The sequence below is a fragment of the Enhydra lutris genome, unplaced genomic scaffold (genome assembly GCF_002288905.1).
Source record: "Enhydra lutris kenyoni isolate GAN:26980312 unplaced genomic scaffold, ASM228890v2 scaffoldscaffold8, whole genome shotgun sequence".
In the NCBI taxonomy this organism is placed as follows: domain Eukaryota; kingdom Metazoa; phylum Chordata; class Mammalia; order Carnivora; family Mustelidae; genus Enhydra; species Enhydra lutris.
Window position 1 is genome coordinate 46,015,935 of NW_019154092.1, and position 18,126 is coordinate 46,034,060.

At 38.0% G+C, this 18,126-nt stretch overlaps 1 protein-coding gene across 1 annotated transcript in view; it reads right to left on the reverse strand.

Annotated features, from left to right (window-relative positions):
• The window catches only part of LOC111142583 (methyl-CpG binding domain protein 2), a 64,665-nt gene that overhangs the window by 38,589 nt on the left and 7,950 nt on the right, over positions 1-18,126 (reverse strand). The window contains exon 2 of the mRNA XM_022495872.1: positions 12,810-12,969. Coding sequence (XP_022351580.1) covers positions 12,810-12,969 — 160 coding nt within the window. The remainder of the gene's footprint in view (positions 1-12,809; positions 12,970-18,126) is intronic.

Consider the following 18,126-nt stretch of genomic DNA (forward strand, 5'->3'; position numbering starts at 1 on the left):
TCTCTGCCTGTCTCTCCGCCTAGTTGTGATTTCTCTGTCAAATAAATAAAATCTTAAAAAAAAAAATTAGCAAACACACACATTTTAATATTAGAAAAGTTTCCCACCTTGCTAAATCTCGGTATATAAGCTAGCCCTCAAATCAAAATTTAATGTATTTTATAATAATGTGTATATTAGGCTGGAAGCACTCAAATAACTCAATTTTTGAGACTCTCTTCTATCCCCTTAGGTGCTGGGAGGAATACAAAAATAAATCTATAAATTCTTTTCAAAAGTTAAGTTTATCTTTTTCCAATAAATACCTGAGGTGGATCTTTGTACACTCAGAAAGAACAAATATTCAATAAAAATTAATTTTTAGGGAGCCTGGGTGGCTCAGTGGGTTAAGCCGCTGCCTTAGGCTCAGGTCATGATCTCAGAGTCCTGGGATCGAGCCCCGCATCGGGCTCTCTGCTCGGCAGGGAGCCTGCTTCCTCCTCTCTCTCTGCCTGCCTCTCTCCCTACTTGTGATCTCTCTGTCAAATAAATAAATAAAAAATCTTAAAAATTAATTTTTAAAAATATAGAATCGGTGACAGGGGAAAACAAATTTCCTTTTGAAAAGACTAATAGTGATCAATACTAGCACTGAGCATCAAAAGTGGACCTAAAATTTTTAGAAGTCTGGGTGAAAAGAGAAACATTAAATCATATAGATATCACGTCAGAGAGGAGGAAACATACCAATTAATAAGGAAAACAAAGCTGTTCTGGTATTAAGTCTAGAAAAAAATTAAAGGCACTAATATCACAACAAATATTAAGCAAATTTCAAATGCTTTTTCTTTTTCAGTGACCTCCCTTAAAAGCCAAGAACATAAAATTTAAAGGAAACTTGGAGACTGTGGTTCTTAAAGGGACTAAATACCAGTGTGGTCTAATTATCATGTAGCCTTTCGGTTGACCTACCTTGACTCAGGCTAGAAAAGACGGTAATTAAAGAGGTGGATGAAGAACATGTGTCATCAACCAGTGATTTCTCAAACATTTCTACATTCCTACCGGCTAAAAAATATTTGAAAATACCTCACCTACATTTCAAAGCGGACATCAAGACTATTTCAAACTTTAATGTAAGTAATTGCAAAAAATGTACTACAGTATTTTAAATGTTGACATTTTGATAATAAACATATCACTTTAAGACGTATCTAACACCATCTAAATATACCCACCAACCACTTACACATGAACAAACTCTTTAATGGTTAAACATTTTATTTCACTCCTTTTTCTCTTTGAATAATTCCATTCCCAAAGTTATTTCCTATTTTCAACTTGAAAACTTTTCACTGATCATTTATACATCATGAGATTATTTTTTAAACTTCTTGTGATCATAAAGTACTTAGTGATTTAAAAAAAAAAGTTAATAAATTTCTGGTTTATTACCTCAGTAGCATGTAACTGCCCTAAACAGTAAATTACACATTAGTAAGTGAAATAAAAATTAGATGTATTAAAGAAGAGATTTTTTTAAATTTAGAACTAACTTCATGGGCTTGGATGAGTATTACTAGCTGCTAGAATGGGCCAAGATTTAGAACCAATTCTGTTCCTACTTCTCATTTTTTTTTTTTAAAGATTTTATTTATTTGACAGAGAGAGAGAAATCACAAGTAGGCAGAGAAGCAGGCAGAGAGAGGCAGAGGGAAGCAGGCTCCCTGCTGAGCAGAGAGCCTGATGTGGGGCTCGATCCCAGGACCCTGAGATCATGACCTGAGCCGAAGGCAGAGGCTTTAACCCACTGAGCCACCCAGGCGCCCCCTTACTTTTCATTTTTTAAAGATGAACACCAAGAAAACTTGTTCGTATAAATGAGTAAATAGAATGAGTTTTATTGTCAATCTCTGAACTTTTTTTGAGTTATATGTCAAAATATTGCATTGTGAATCATCAAAAATTTTTAATAATTAAAATCTACATTAAGTTCTCTATAAATTTTAGACAAAGAATTATACTGGCAGAAAGACTTAACTGTTACCAAGTAATTCATTTTCTTGGCATCAATACCAGTATCTCAAATTACTCCTTTACTAGAGATCACACATTCTGCACCACGGTAATACTGCGGACAAGTAAAAAGTGTGCTCTCCTATAAAATGAGAGAAGGTAGACTACGAAAAGGGAACAGGAGAAAAAAGAGCCTGTACCTCCATCTCAGGTGCATGCTTAGTTCAACTACAGGAAAGAGTACACACAGAAGTTAAGGATACAGAAATACTTTTAAAATCATCCCTGTTGTGTATACCATGTAAGCCGTCACACAGCATAGTCCGAACAGCAGGAATTTAATTTTTTATTCTAAATAATTACTTTTCCTAGCCTGGCTTTGAATTAAAGCTGAATGACAGTTTGGAACTGTACATATTCTATGACAGAGCCAAAAGGACTCATTTTTATCTTAAATCCTGCAAATTTTGTACTTCATTTTAAAAATTAGCCATGTTTTAAGTTTTTTTGTATTTTTTTTTTTAAGATTTTATTTATTCATTTGACAGAGACAGCGAGAGAGGGAACACGAGCAGGAGGAGTGCAAGAGGGAGCAGCAGGCTTCCCGCCGGGCAAGGAGCCCAATGTGGGGCTCATGCAGGCCTCATGCAGGCCTCGATCCCAGGACCTTGGGATCACAACCTGAGCTGCAGGCAGACATTTAACAACTGAGAGATCCAGGTGCCCCTTAAGTTTTTTAAAAGATTTTATTTACTTGAGAGAGCAAGCAAGCATGAGCAGGGGGAGGGGCAGAGGGGAAAGCAGACTCCCCACTCATCAGGGAGCCAGAAGCAGGGCTCAAGGCTCTATCCCAGGATCCAGGATCATGACCTGAGCTGAAGGCAGACACTTAACCAACTGAGCCACCCAGGCACCCCAAGCCATGTTTGTTTTAATGTAAAAACGCTGTTCTACCTACCCAAAACGATCAAGTAAAACTAATACGTCCAAGTATCATTCAAGTACCATCCTAATTCTATGGCTTTCCATATAGTACATACCCCCCAAGAGATATTCATACCCCAATTTGAAAAGCAAAGACTATTTTTTCTAAGGTCACTTTTCTCATCTGTAAATAACCACTCATAAGATCCTTACAAAGATCGGGGCACCTGGGTGGCTCAGTGGGTTAAAGCCTCTGCCTTCAACTCAGGTCATGATCCCAGGGTCCTGGGATCCAGCCCCACATCGGGCTCCCTGCTCGGCGGGGAGCCTGCTTTCTCCTCTCTCTCTGCCTGCCTCTCTGCCTACTTGTGATCTCTGTCTGTCAAATAAATAAATAAAATCTTTTTTTTTTAAAAATCCTTACAAAGATCAAACAAGGTGATACATGTATGAAGCTGCTGCAATGCAGCTTTCGCTCAGTCACTGAACAAATTTGCCTACTGTGTGCCAGCCACATGCTGGGTACAAGACCATCATCAAAACAAAAAGTCCCTGCTTCAGAGCTAACATTCTGGGGGTTAGGGAAAGACAATAATTAACAAAATAGGCATGTATTTTATAGTCACATTGGCTTGTAAATTCTGAATAAATAGTTGCTATTTCAGGAGCACCTGGGTGGCTCATTGGGTTAAACCTCTGCCTTCGGCTGACGTCATGATCCCACTGTCCTGGGATCGAGCCTGCACCACAGGGCTCTGCTCAGCAGGGAGCCTCCTTCCCCCACTCTCTCTCTGCCTACTTGCGATCTCTGATTTAAAAAAAAAGAAAGAAAGAAAGAAAGAAATTTAGGAACTTAAACCTATTAAGCTTCTCCAGGAGGAAAGCCATCTCCTGCTTCACGAGAGGGGAGACTGAGTGGTATCTTTAGACCAAACCAATATTATCATCAAAAAATAATTTCAGATTTATTCCAGTTAGTTAATGCCTTTTCACAAAATCAAGAACAGTGCACTTTACTATCTTTCAAATTTTTTAAAAATTGAGATACAATTCACATACCATAAAATTCACCATTTTAAAGTTTACAATTCAGTGTTTTTTTAGTATATTCACAAAGTTGTGGAAACTCCATAAGCTTTTGCAAAAAAGTAAAGAATATCTGGAATCTATGATTTTGTACTGAAAAATCCACTTAGTGTAAAATCCCAAGTGAGGAACAAGATTTTTTAAGATCAATGGGAATATAAAAAAAAAAAAAAAATTAGGTGGACTACACTTTGAGCTCATTAAGAAGGACTTGTTAAAAAAAAAAAAAGGACTTGTAGTTAACTGAAAAGCTGGAGGATTGAAATTCATCACTGAAAACAAGTTTTGAAGAGTTCTACTTGAAAAATAACTTCTTGCAGCTTTAGTGAATAGCAGGTCATTAAAGGACTTATGCAAAAGATGGGAATGAGTTTCAATCCAATACTTACAGAGCAGCTCTATTCAAACTAAGGCAGCTACTCTGTGAAACTGTCTCCTTTACATCCGGCCTGGCACTAGCTGTGTACACATCCTTCGGAGAATTGTGGAAAGAGTCACACAAATTATTTTCTGTAGGGTTTAGTTCTCTTCCTGACCTCTAGGTCTATAATGACAGGGACTTCTCTTGCTATATCTTCAGAGTCTGTAATAATGCCTAAGCACAGAATGTGCTAAAAAAAATTTTCTGTGGGATAAATGATTGCATAAAATGTCTATTATACATGAAACTTTGGTTATGCAGACCTTACTCTTCAAGTCTCATTTTCTGCTTTAAACTTACGGGAGCTAAATAGGTGGAAAATATAATTTAATACAGTCTACAATATCCATCTCAATTTTATTATGTAAAGAATCGTCATCTGTATTATCTGCCTTGAGATTATCAATGTAAGAGAAACAGTCCCAAGACTTCCTCCATCTATTACTATTTAACACATATACTTGTAGGTATCTGGCCAGTGTCTTTGTCTGAGTCACACAGACAGCCCACAGTCAGGACCATATTTCAACTGTATACTGTTCTAACATTTACCAAAATTAATACCACTGCACATCACATTCCTATATCAGGAGTAACCAAATAGTCAATTCCCTCTGATCATACATTATCACCCATCACTCATCCCCATAATATTCTGTACATCCATTCATCTATCCCATTGTTCAGTGGCTTTTAAACTTTTTTGACCCATCCCACTCCCAATCTTATACTGTACACTCCTGAATGACCGACTAGGCTTTCCTAAGTCCTCGATATTTTCTCTAAACATTCTCTCCAGCTCCTGCACTTACTGACTTGGCCATCCCTTGAAGATACTATTGCCCCTCAGGTTCTCTCAAATGAAACTTTTCTCTTTTTCTCCCTCCCCCAACTCCTTTCTCCCTTTTTCCTTCTCACTCTCAACTGCATATCCAAGGGCCAAGAGGTGGTATAGGTTTTATCGTAACTCTCTATTTTTCTCAAATAATTTCTCCATTTTTGATCCTTTAAAAATACCAGTTCTTTGAAGCTCATATCTGGCTATACTACATTTTCCTCTCCTCCCTTTCTCCTTACGTCGCTAGACTTACAGTTTCCATTTCAGTCTTTCTCTCCATCCCAACTCTTATCCTCCTTCTGAGAGACCTCATTATCCATATGGATAATTCACCCAACATCCTGAGTCCTTCGATCTCTTCCTCTGCCTAACCTCACTCAATTAAAATTATAGCTAGTAACTACACCATCTCCAGTATCTCAATCAAGCATCCAACTCTCCAATTCCTACTTCCTATCATTGCAGCTCACTTTCTTGGAACCGCCCTCTGCGTTTCTTTCACCCCAGCAATACCTCCTGTCCATTGACTGCCCTATTTTCTCACTTGGCCTTAACCACTTCCACATTCCACCCTACCCAGCACAAGTTCTATGGTCCACCATCATCATAGTGCAAATGTGCCTGACTTTCTTGACCTCTGCAGTTTCTCCACTTGTGCTACAGACCCCATTCTTCTCAAACTTGTCAAAGTCCTTTAAGTTGGGAGTTTAACCAAATGAGCATCTCTTTATCTACCATCTGGTGAATCTCTTCTCTATCCAAACAAAATTTACTGAAAGATTTGCCCATGCTAATTTTCTCTCTTACTCATTTTCAACCCTCTAAAATCTGGCTTCTGTTGCCACTGAAAACCAAGGTTATTAATTAGCTTCATGCTGCCAAATTCAATGGAAGTTTCTCAGTCTTCCTCCACTCAACCCTTCAATGGCATCAGTGTAACTGACCACTCTTCTTTTTGAAGCTTTCTCCTCTCCCATGTCTCTATCTTACTAGACATTCTTTCTCAACCCACTTTGCTGATTCCTTCTACTCTAACCAAGTTCTAATTATTGGATTTTCTCAGAGGCTGGTTTGGGATCCTTATGTCTGGGTAATCTCCTTTAGTCCCATCACTTAGAATACTACTACCTATGTGCCGATGACCTTCCAGCTGAGACCTCTCAATCAGCATACCAACTGCATTCATGACACTTCCGTTCGGATGTTTAATAAGCAACTCAAACTATGCATGTTTAAAATGTGTTTTATCCATCCATATAAATTCTAAGGTGACCTCAGTGAATGGTAACCCAATCTTCCCCCTCATCTAAAAACTAAGGTCTCACACTTGAGTATTTTCTTTGTCTTCTTCCCCACCCAATCATTAGCAAATCCTGTAAATTCTATATTCAAAACAGATCTAGAAACTGTTTCTTTCCACCACCACATGTCCAGGCTATCATCATTTAGCAGCAGACTACTAGAAGACACTCCATTCAATGAATGCTTAATACACTGATGAAGAGGACACCAGCAACTTCGGAAAAGATTTTAGTTACTTTCTCTAAAGGTCAGGACTGTTGGTAGAAGGAATGAGGTCACTGTTTCCAGTGTGGATGGAAAGATTCTAGAAGAATCCAAGAGGCAGTTCTTACCACACAGTGTGCTCTACCAGGTGCTGGTAATTAGAACTGACCCTACCACAGAGCTCGTTAGTACTAGTTGACCATAGGGTCCCAAGGATACAAATAAGTCAGCCCCCTAAGGTACTACTGGAATAACTGAAAAAATCCCTTATCTGTTCGACAAAGGCCTAATTTGAGATAAAATAAGTGAGTTGGTCCCTCATATCTTTTGCCAAGGCCTTGCTTCCTCTCCTGCTTCTAAAACAGTCATTATTAACTTCCTTAGCTCTATTTTCCTTTGAGAATTTGATAAAGATAAGACTCTTTCCTCAGAAAAATGCATAACAGAAAATACTGCACTCAGTTCAAAGGTTCCTGGAGGGCTTCCTGAAGAATGTTCTCTCCGGTTGGACACCTGCCTGTCTTCTCCATTTGCCTCTTTCATACGCTGAAGGAAAAAATAATAATGTTCCTTGGTCACGCATTCTAAATATTGTCCTCTCTCCTCCACCTCTCATTCAAGCTCTGTAAGAGTAGTCTAACCATTTCTATGGGGAGAGGGGTAAAAATGCACATAGATGCCCATGTCTTTAAATGCACAGAAGCTCTGGAAGGCCATACAAAACAACCGATTAAGAATAGTTTCCTCTCGGGAAGAAAACCACACATGAAAGGCTGGAGAGGGAGACTTTTTTACTGACTATTCTTTCATCCTGTGTACAAATTACCTAATCAAATAATAATAAATCTAAATTTTAAAACTTTTAAATAAGCAGGCTACATTTGCTTCTAATTTCTCATTTCCCAGAAACTTTCTAGCATTTTAAGGAAGATTTCTTAAGACCAGGCCCCTCAAAACTGGTTATGAAAGGTTATCAGATGCCTTCTAATTTGGAAACCAATGGTTACTACAAAGTCTTTATCTTCCTTGACCTCGACATGTCATTTAACAAAAATTTTCTTTCCTAGGCTTTTAGAACACCAAATTTTCTTGATTCTCCTACTACCTTTCTGGAAGTTCCTTCTTACTCTCAGCAAAATTAATTTATTCATTTATTCACTACTAATAGTGTGACAAGATACTTTTCTCTTATTTGCACCTTTGTTAAGCGATTCTAACAAGCTATGACAATCTACAATGACAGGAGTTCTCAAAGCGTGACCGCAGAGTTCCTGGGCATGCACCAGATCCCTTCAGAACTCCAAGAAATAAAACTTGTAACCGGTCTTCTTTGCCCCATCCCCAAACTTGCTCTTCCTCCCCTATTCTTTTATCAACCTTCACCCCAAGTGACTCAAGCCAAAACTACAGCAGGTATGAACAGTTCTCTCTACAATCATCAGTACTTATACCTAATTTCTCTTGACTGAATCTCATACCTTTCCATACCGCCTGCTATAGTGTTAGTTGCCATTACTTTTCTAGACTACAACAGCCCACTATCCCTACTTCCAGTTTCATCTTTTCCCAAATCCATTCTCCACACTGCACCCATTCTAGATCCAATACCCAGTCTGATTCCCACCATCACTACCTGTTCACTTAGTTTCTCAAACTGCAGATACTGCCCCCAAGATATATTAGATCACTACAAGAATTTTTATTATTTTGTTGAGAATAATTAAAATAAGCACATTCTACATCACCCAGTTACATACCTACGACACAGCCATATAGAGCCCAAGACTGTATTTATAAAATCACAATAGGCTACTATCATAAACCAAAGTAATTTATAAGAAATCAATAATGGCAGACTTATACAACTAATTCCATACAAGACAACATGATGCTCTTTATTTCCCAATGTATCAAATCTGTGTGAATAGAGAAATGTGATGAAAGAACTGAGTCTTTCCAAGGTATTAGTAGCACTGACAAGCCAATCTAAAAAATTAACTTGTTGCCTACCAATACATATTGTAAGCATTTTATAAAAATACATATGTCACATTAACGTTAGGGAACCTGGACAGTATTAGTTTTGTAGCTTTAATTTATACACATTTCAGTGCTAAGAACTAGAAACATAAGAATTTCATTTTAATGTTTACACATCTGAAACACTGAAACAAAAGGAACTGCTAACAACAAAACCAAACTACTGGATTTCCCAAAACATATTTTGTACCCAGAATCACTCTATTCTTTTTTTTTATCCAATCCCGGTCTTTCCAATTACATTTTTAAGGAAACTTACCCTTTTAGGAAATTAGCTGCCTTTTTAAAATTGAGGGTCATATCTCTGAAACCTTAAAACATCCCTCTTTAAAAGATCAAAGCCTGGATAAATGCCTAAATATTTAGCTTTCTAAGCAAAGGTTTTGTTGTCTTATTTACATATTGAGAGGCATAGCTCTCAATATTGTCCAATACAGTAGCCACCAGAAATATGTGGCTATTTAAACTTAAACAAAACTAAAAATTAGTTATTCAGTCTCACTAGCCACATTCCAACTACTCACTAGCCAGCCACACATGGCTAGTGGCTACATTTCCATCACCACATAACTCTAATTTCTTCCTCGGAGTAAGCTTCGGAGAAAGCTGCTCATCACTTCAAACTCCATACTGAGGATTTCCAAATCTTTGTCTAGTCTTTTTCCATTTAACCTAATGGAATAGCTCCAGCAACCTAATTGATAGATACACTTTATCCACTAGAAAGATGGAGGTGGCAACTGGAAATAACTATGGTAGTGGCAAATCAGTAAGGCACAATATGATCAAGAATGGAACAGATTTTCAGAGTAAGGTTAAGACTGAGACTGAGACAAGAAGGAATAGGTACTGCAAAAACAGTAAATATTAATCAAAAGATAATGCCCATTCCACTGTACCCTTTCATCCTAAAATAACTGCCACTTTGCAAACATCTTCAAAAAATATTTTCTATACCATACCTGAAGTATTCTGCATCCAGTAAACTTACTTTTGATATGTAACATATACTAAGATCTCAGTTTATAATCAGTCATTATAAACTACAATTTAACCTATTTTGAAGTTTATTTTAATAACATTTCAAATTCTTTCAAGGGTTTTTTTGTTTAAGTTTTATTTATTTATTTGTCAGAGAGAGAGAGAGAGCACAAGCAGGGCAGTGGCAAACAGAGGCAGAGGGAGAAGCAGGCTTCCCGCTGAGCAGGGAGCCCTCTGGGGACTAGATCCCAGGACCCTGGGATCATGACCTGAGCTGAAGACAGTGACTTAACCAATGGAGCCACCCAGGCATCCCTCTTTCGAGGGTTTTTAAAAACCTCAAAAACAACACAATTATGCACTTTAGCCAAGTTTATAACTATATAGCAAAACTAGCTAACACTCCCATTTACCAATTTATATCTCCCAGTGTTCTCCATACTGTATTATTTTTTTAAAAGCAATAATACAGAATTAGCCACAAAGACATTTTCTGCTTTTTCAGAGATAGTCAATATTGGCATTACTCCAAAAGAGAGCTTATTTTTAAAACTTCAAAACTCCATTTTTGTGACTGTTTAATTAAAATAAAATCAGGTGCAAAAATAAGACTATGCCCCCCCCAAATTCAGACAGAAACTTCAAAAAACAATGACAATGAAAGGCACTTTCAAAATAATGTATGGTATATTAATTTATTCAATATTTATGACCACTATAAACTTCTGGAATGAGGTGGATATTAACTCAAATAAACATGAAGCAAACATTTACTAAGTACCTACCGTGTGCTAGGCTTTGGACTACCTACACCAAAAAAAAAAAAAAAAAAAAAAAAGACAGTCCTTGCCCTCATGGAGCTCACAGTCTAGTGGAAGCAGACAAACAATCACAAATACAATGGCAAAGCACCAGGGAGGCATTATGGAAGAAGGGACTGGTTCTGCCTGGAGAATGCAGGGGCAGGCTTCACAGAGGTGGAGACAATGGAGCTGGGCCTTGGATGAGGAGGAGTTCACCAGATGGAGGGGAAGGGGGGAAGCGCATTCCAAGCAGAGGAAACAGCACATGAGCAAGCAGAATCTTGAAAGCACATGCCATGGTGCAGGACGATGAGCGGTCCAGTGCAGCTAGAGCATAAAGGTGCACACAAACTAAAGAGACGAATTAGTTTTTGGTTTTTAGAGAATCATAACTATCAAGAACACATCTTCATATACTTAGTGTAGTTTAACTGTGATTCTGAAAACAACAGGGCGGCCTGAAAGCATCCCATTCATTTCATAAATATCTGACCCCTTTTGATAGGTACCCAGCATTGTGGTTAGAGTTTTTTTTTTTTTTTAAGGCAGTTTTAGAAAACTAAATCTTAATTTTGCTCTATATATTCAAGGAGAAAAATCAACCTAAAATAAGGGTTTTCTTAAGCTTAATCACAGAGCTATACACACTACAGTCTCTTGCTTTCTTTTACGCTTCCTCTACCACCACCATCTTTTACCCTTAACACCTTCATAGCTATCAACCCAAAGTAACCCCCACAGTTAAGCAACAGAGAAAGCAATTTCAGCCTTCCCTTCCCATCCCGCCTATAAACAAGGTACCTAACAATGTCCCTACGGTAAATCGATGCATGGTAACCAATGCAACAGATGAAGAAACAATGTACTCGGTCCCCCATACCAATTTTTGGAAATTAGACTATTATTAACAAACTATTAAGCTGAATTCTGAATAAAGAGAGACATAAAGCAGAGACCTGTATCATCTTCAGGAAGAGTAAAAAGATACAGAGGAAGAAATCTTGGGTCAAAAAATTTCCATGTACACTGGCCACCAAGCAATGTTCACCAAGGAAGCTTGGTGCTTAGGAAAGTGCAGTGGAGAAAGGAGAGGAACTCACATGGGTCAAATACTTTATTAGATGTTTTCATATAAATTCCTATTTATTCCTTGCAATAATGCAAAGGGAAAGAGTTCATTACCTTAGTTTTACAAATGAGAGATCTGAGGCCATCAGAGGTTAAAAAGAGTTACCCATGACTTCCTGAGCTAATAAGTGACAGAGCCAGTACATCAAGCCACGCCTGCCTGGTTCCAAAGCCCATCCCATCCTACACACTGCCTCGGGGTTCCTAAAATGAACACAGTACTCCCAAGCAGCATGAGAGGTTGTATCAAGGTTATATACACCCTGGAAAGAAAAACCCTTACTTTTCCCTCCTCTATTTTCACATAGTCTGTGAAATGACCGTGGTGGAAATACATACAGATCTCTGAAATTTGAAGGAAAAAAATGGAATCAAAATGGTTATATAAGATTAGCTGCTCTGGGGGGGGAGCTAAAGTAAAGATATTGGGTGCTCTGATATAATTGATAAAGATATTGGGTGCTCTGATACAATTAAATTAGCATAATAATCCAAATGCTACTGTTTAAATTCTTATACAATAAACCATTAACTAAGCAGCTCAATAAAATTAAGAGCTAATGGAAAAATTTCCAACCAAAAATTTCCAATATTAGGATGTGAATATTACTGCTAGAAGTCATTAACCTCAACATCATCAAAAGTCAAAATAAAAATTGCCCTTTCTCAAATCCTAATTCTGAAAACTGATAGGTAAGCATAAACTATGTGGTAAGCGTACTTGCCACATTAAAATTTTGCCTCTTTTTGGGAAATAGGAACTATTTTAAGGAAAAAAAAGAAGAGACAATTAACATAAACACAGAAATCTTTTGTAAACAGTCCCAGTAGGCCAAAAATGTTATGTTGGCCTAGACAGATACTGAAATACTATTTTCAACTATGCACAATTTACTTACGTAAAGTACTGCCAACTACCAGAAAATTAATCATATCTGTAAGTCCAAATACTTTGGGTGGGGGGGTGTGGGGGAGAAGAGATTGGGAGTTTCAGGCAGCCAAAACTCTAGTGACATAATTACAGTGTAAGATACTTTGTGGAGAGCTTCTGAAATAGCAACCATATGCTCTAAGTAAATTCACCAACCTTATTTTGATTGAGAGGATCATTCCGCAGTCTCTGTTTGTTCTTCTGTAATTTACTAGGCATCATCTTTCCAGTTCTGAAGTCAAAACTGCTGAGGTCAACAGTATTTCCCAGGTACCTTGCCAACTGAGGTTTGCTTCTGAACTTCTTACCACTCGGACTAGAAGAAAGAGAACATTCATTGTACAAAAGATAACAATGTTTCCCCTAGATCTCTACATAAACATTTTTTCACATTTTTCTTCCTATCCTGATTGTTACCACACCAGAATTTTACATGTTTTACATCTTTGTTCCTCAAAAAAATGGCAAAGTTTTAAAGGAATTTCATAGCTTCCCTGTAAGAAGACATAATGTAACACAGAATATTACACTCCACTAGGTACACCAACAGAGTACATAACAGATGTTACCGCAGATTAGCCCACCAGCCACCCAGCAGCCACGGAGAGAATCCCCGTACAAACTGCACGCACAGCACAATGCGCACACTGCAAATGTCTTCAATATTACAAACTTATCTCTAAACTGACTTCTGAAGAGCTTTTTTTTTGTAAGTATTACATACACACAATGTTAGCAGTGATCAGAACTTCAGAAAAAATTCTTCTGAAGTCAACAATCCTTATTAAAAACACGCACATAAAAACACTTGGAATCCATATATTCTTTGGGCTACCAATCTGAACTCACATTTACAAAAGAAAAAATATTGAATTCTGACAATATTTAAATGCTCCCTAATGTAACTACTCAAAGCAGGAAACTAAGGCAAACATTTGCAAATGTGTTTGTACATTGCTGACATGAGTTTTATTGGCCAAACTCCTACGTGAGAAGCTTATCAGGAATAACTTACTTGTCATAAGAAATATTGTCGAAGCCGAAAAATTATAAAAGTGCCAGAATTATACAGAAAACTAGTCTTTCCTAAAACTTTTTTTTTGCTATCTAGCATTCATCTATAAGAAAATTTTTATAGGAAGAATGCCCCATCTCATCTAATAAATTTTCGGAGCCAAATTTGCTAAAATCAACGTTAACGTCAGCATAGATATGTTACCAGAAGAAAATTGTAAGAATTCTAAAATATTTCTCCAAAAAGCCAACATGTCCTATCTAGAACTTAACCTTGTACGAACTGACCACAATAAATGAAAAATAATTGAAGAGGAAGACAACAGAGTATTTTGGCTGGGAAACCAAGCAATAAAGAACTGCCCTGGAAGAGTAAAACTTCTCTTTGGGTCAAATCCAAACCAACACATTGCACTTTGTCACAAACTCTATGGTATTCTGCCACCAATGACTTCAAGACAGAAGATGATCATCACAGCATTTTCTTCCCCACAATCACATAATGTAAGTATTCCTGCAACACAATTCAAGTTCTAAAATGCAACCTACAGAAGGAGGTCACAACCGACATTCTCAATCAGATATCACTCTGATGAGACACCTCATTAGTGCAATAAAAGCTGAGCTTAAGAGTGGACTTAGCTTCGACAGACTAGTGTTCCAGAAGATGAAAATACCAAGGTAGCAACCTCTCCCAAAAAGATAAGCACTATTATTTTTAAGGATCTAGCTTAGAGACAACTAGAAAGTCATTCTTCAAGAAATCAATTGACTAATTTCTCCAGTGAGCCCTGCAATGAGTCATTCCTTATGAACAGGTGAAATGCCCGTTACCTACTGCAGCGGAAAGCATACTAGAGCCTCACTACAACATTCCTCCACAGACCAAAGCTCATTAGAGATCAGTTTTAGACACTCCTCCCCAAACTAAGAAAATCTAAATACTTAAGAACTCAGGTAAAAGGCCATACTCATGGGGCGCCTGGGTGGCTCAGTGGGTTGAAGCCTCTGCCTTCGGCTCAGGTCATGATCCCAGGGTCCTGGGATCGAGCCCCGCATCGGGCTCTCTTCTCAGCAGGGAGCCTGCTTCCCTTCCTCTCTCTCTGCCTGCCTCTCTGCCTACCTGTGATCTCTGTCTGTCAAATAAATTAATTAATTAATTTTAAAAAAAGCCATACTCATGAAATGTGATTGCCTAGTTTATGATCTAGATTAGCAACTTAATATGGCTTAAACTGTTCCTATGTTTATTAATTTTAAAAACCAAATGGAAACTGAAAGGTCTAAGACACTCCACTGATAACTAAATTAGCAATGAAGTAAGAAAGTGGAAATCAAGTTTTAACCGTTAACATACCCCAAAAAAGGTGGAATATCAACTAGTAACCAGTCTGGTATTCATACCAAACTCACTGTCCCCCATCATAAGATGGAACTCTATGAAGCATCCGTACTGGATAGCTACAAGTATTCGTCATACACACTGTTGCCTTCAGAACAGTGGTACAAGCCATTTTCTTCTCTGTAACTGCTATAGTTTGTGCTTGGTGCTTTAAGGAAAGTCAACCTGGAGGTGCCTGGGTGGCTCAGTTGGTTAAGCTGCTGACTTCAACTTGGGTCATGGTCCCAGAGTCCTGAGATTGAGCTCTGCATCGGGCTCTCTGCTCAGCAAGGAATCTGCTTCTCCCTCTGCTTGTGCTCTCTCCCTCTCAAATAAATAAAATCTTAAAAAAAAAAAAAAAAAAAAAGGGAACGTCAACCTGCCTGCCCCAGGAGATTTTTAAACAAGGGACCTTCCTCCGTGCAGGATGAAAACAAGCATATAGAAAGGCAAGGCCCAAGAGAATGGTTAAATAAGAATTCTGCCCATCAGATATAAAATATGTGCACAGCACCAAAACGAACCTGGCAGTGGCAGATGAAATAATGCTAGATTAACAAAAAGACTGCCTGTCACTTAAGCTCTGGTCTTAACCTAGACAAAGTTACCAGTCTGCCCTCTAAGATGGCTGCAGTAAATTGCAGTCCCCCACACACCAGAACTTAACGTGACTAAGCTTTTATTCTAAAAGCAGCAAACTACAACTTAGGAAAATTACTTTTTTAAAAAAAATTCTAGAAGACTAGTGAAGGATATTAGTCATTTCAGTTTCTAACCAAAGTGATTACTTCTAATCCCAGTAATGAAATACTAATATTTCACTTTCAACCACAAAAAAAAATTCCCTACCAACTGCCCCCAGATATGCCAGCCCTGAACTGACTTGTGATTTCACCTTTAACTTCTCTACCTTTCAAATACCCTAAAGGAATGATTAAATTAAAATAAAGACATGAATTTTTTTTCATGTAAGAACATTTCATCATTTGAACTGTGTCTTTGCTTTCATTTTTTTTTTTTAAAGATTTTATTTACTTATTTGACAGAGATCATAAGTAGGCAGAGAGGCAGGCAGAGAAAGAGAGGGGGAAGCAGGCTCCCTGCCGAGCAGAGAGCTCAATGCGGGGCTCGATCCCAGGACCCTGAGATCACGACCTGAGCCGAAGGCAGAGGATTTAACCCACTGAGCCTCCCAGGTGCCCCTAAACTGTTTAAAGCACTTCTTAAGCCTAACTCCATCCTTAGAGGTTTCTAAAGATGATCAAAAAGAAAGAAATTTCATTTGGCATCTGACTTTCAACTTTAAAAAAAAACTTCATTGAGATACAGAAACTACTTAAATTGTGGTCATCTTAATTTAGTAATATTCTCATTTTATCAACTCTATAAATTCACGTGCAATCATCATTCCCTGAGCTAACAACTGTCACATGCCTTGCCAGTTTCCATATAAAAACTAATTCTTCTGAAAACCTGTTGCTTGCCTGTGCAACTGCACTCTGAAAACACTCCCCTAACACAGCAGAACCTCTTTTTTCATGTTACTTGGGTAACACGGATCATCATGATGTTTAGTCAAACATTATGAGGAGACCAGACTCTGAGCAAACACAAATATATCTTTAAACCAGTTTCTAACAGGATGAACTGGGGGAATGGCAATAATCAGAGTGCAATACGGTGAAACTGGCCTATGAGTGTCAAGGAGCACTGCGCCCGGACAGCAGATGGTGGCTATACGGCTGAAGATCGTGTTCAGAAGTGCATCACTTGCCAACAGTACTTTGTGAGGAATAATAAAAACCTCCACACTAAAAATTCTCTAAACTACAGCACTGGAAACGTTTTGAGAATAAAGAAACATCAACTTTCTATTGTTTTCTACCTTCTTTTTTTTCTTTTCTTTTTTTTTTTTTTTAAGATTTTATTTATTTATTTGACAGAGGGATCGCAAGTAGGCAGAGAGACAGGCAGAGAGAGACATCAGGCTGAGCAGAGAGCCTGATGCGGGGCTTGATCCTAGGACCCTGGGATCATGACCCGAGCTGAAGGCAGAGGCTTAACCCACTGAGCCACCCAGGTGTCCCTGTTTTCTACCTTCTTTAGATGTTAAAGCTTACTTGTTAGCTACGAGTACAGAGTAAAAGAAAAAGATTTCTCTAACTTTATATAACAATTGTCTCCACAAGTCAAGTTTTGGCTGAGACTAAGATCTGAAATTAAAATTAACTTTTTGTACTTCAGTACAAAAAAACATGTAATCAGAAAACTGCCAAATCAATTAATTTAAATAATACATGCCATTGCCTCAAAGCCGAATGTCATACACACAAACAAATCTACCTACAAGTCATCCCCATCTCTAATTCCCTTCCTCCCAATCCTTACATGCAGGCCTTTCCTAAAGTGACCCGTCTCAGCCCTCTGTAGATTTTATCTCCTCTTGCCTTACTTAGATTCTCCCATCTCCTGTCAGTTACTAAATCCAGTTCCTTCATTTTCAGCTTTGAATCCATCCTTCCTTTCCTTTGTTGTTGCCTAATCAAGTCTTTATCACCTTGGGTCTAAATCACCAGGACAAGATAAGTGACTCTATTTGCTTGTCTCTGCATTCTCAACTATCCAAAGACTCTTCCTAAAACACCACTCTGACCAGAGTTCCAATTTAATAGCCTTCAATGACTTTAACCCATTAGCAAATGGAAGCCAAACACCTTAGCCCTGCATGTAACATTCTTTTTCCTCTACCTCCTACAAGCTTTAAAACCTACTTTCCACTCTTCTTAACCCAGTGACCTTTGCTCCAACTATATTGGTTTATTTATTCCGAACAGGCCGAATGGTTTCCCTCTTCGGTCCTTTACTGAATATCTTTTACCTTTTACCTGATCTATAATGCATGACTCCAACCCTGATCCCCAAGAGCCCAGAAATACCAATTCACACTATACTTCTTCCATAAAACTTTCCCAGAATGAAGTAGTGGAATGTTACCTGCCAGTAACAGGTAAATAATCATGAACTGCTTATTGGCATCTCTTGTATTCTAGTTTTGAAATACTGAATTCTGCATGGTTA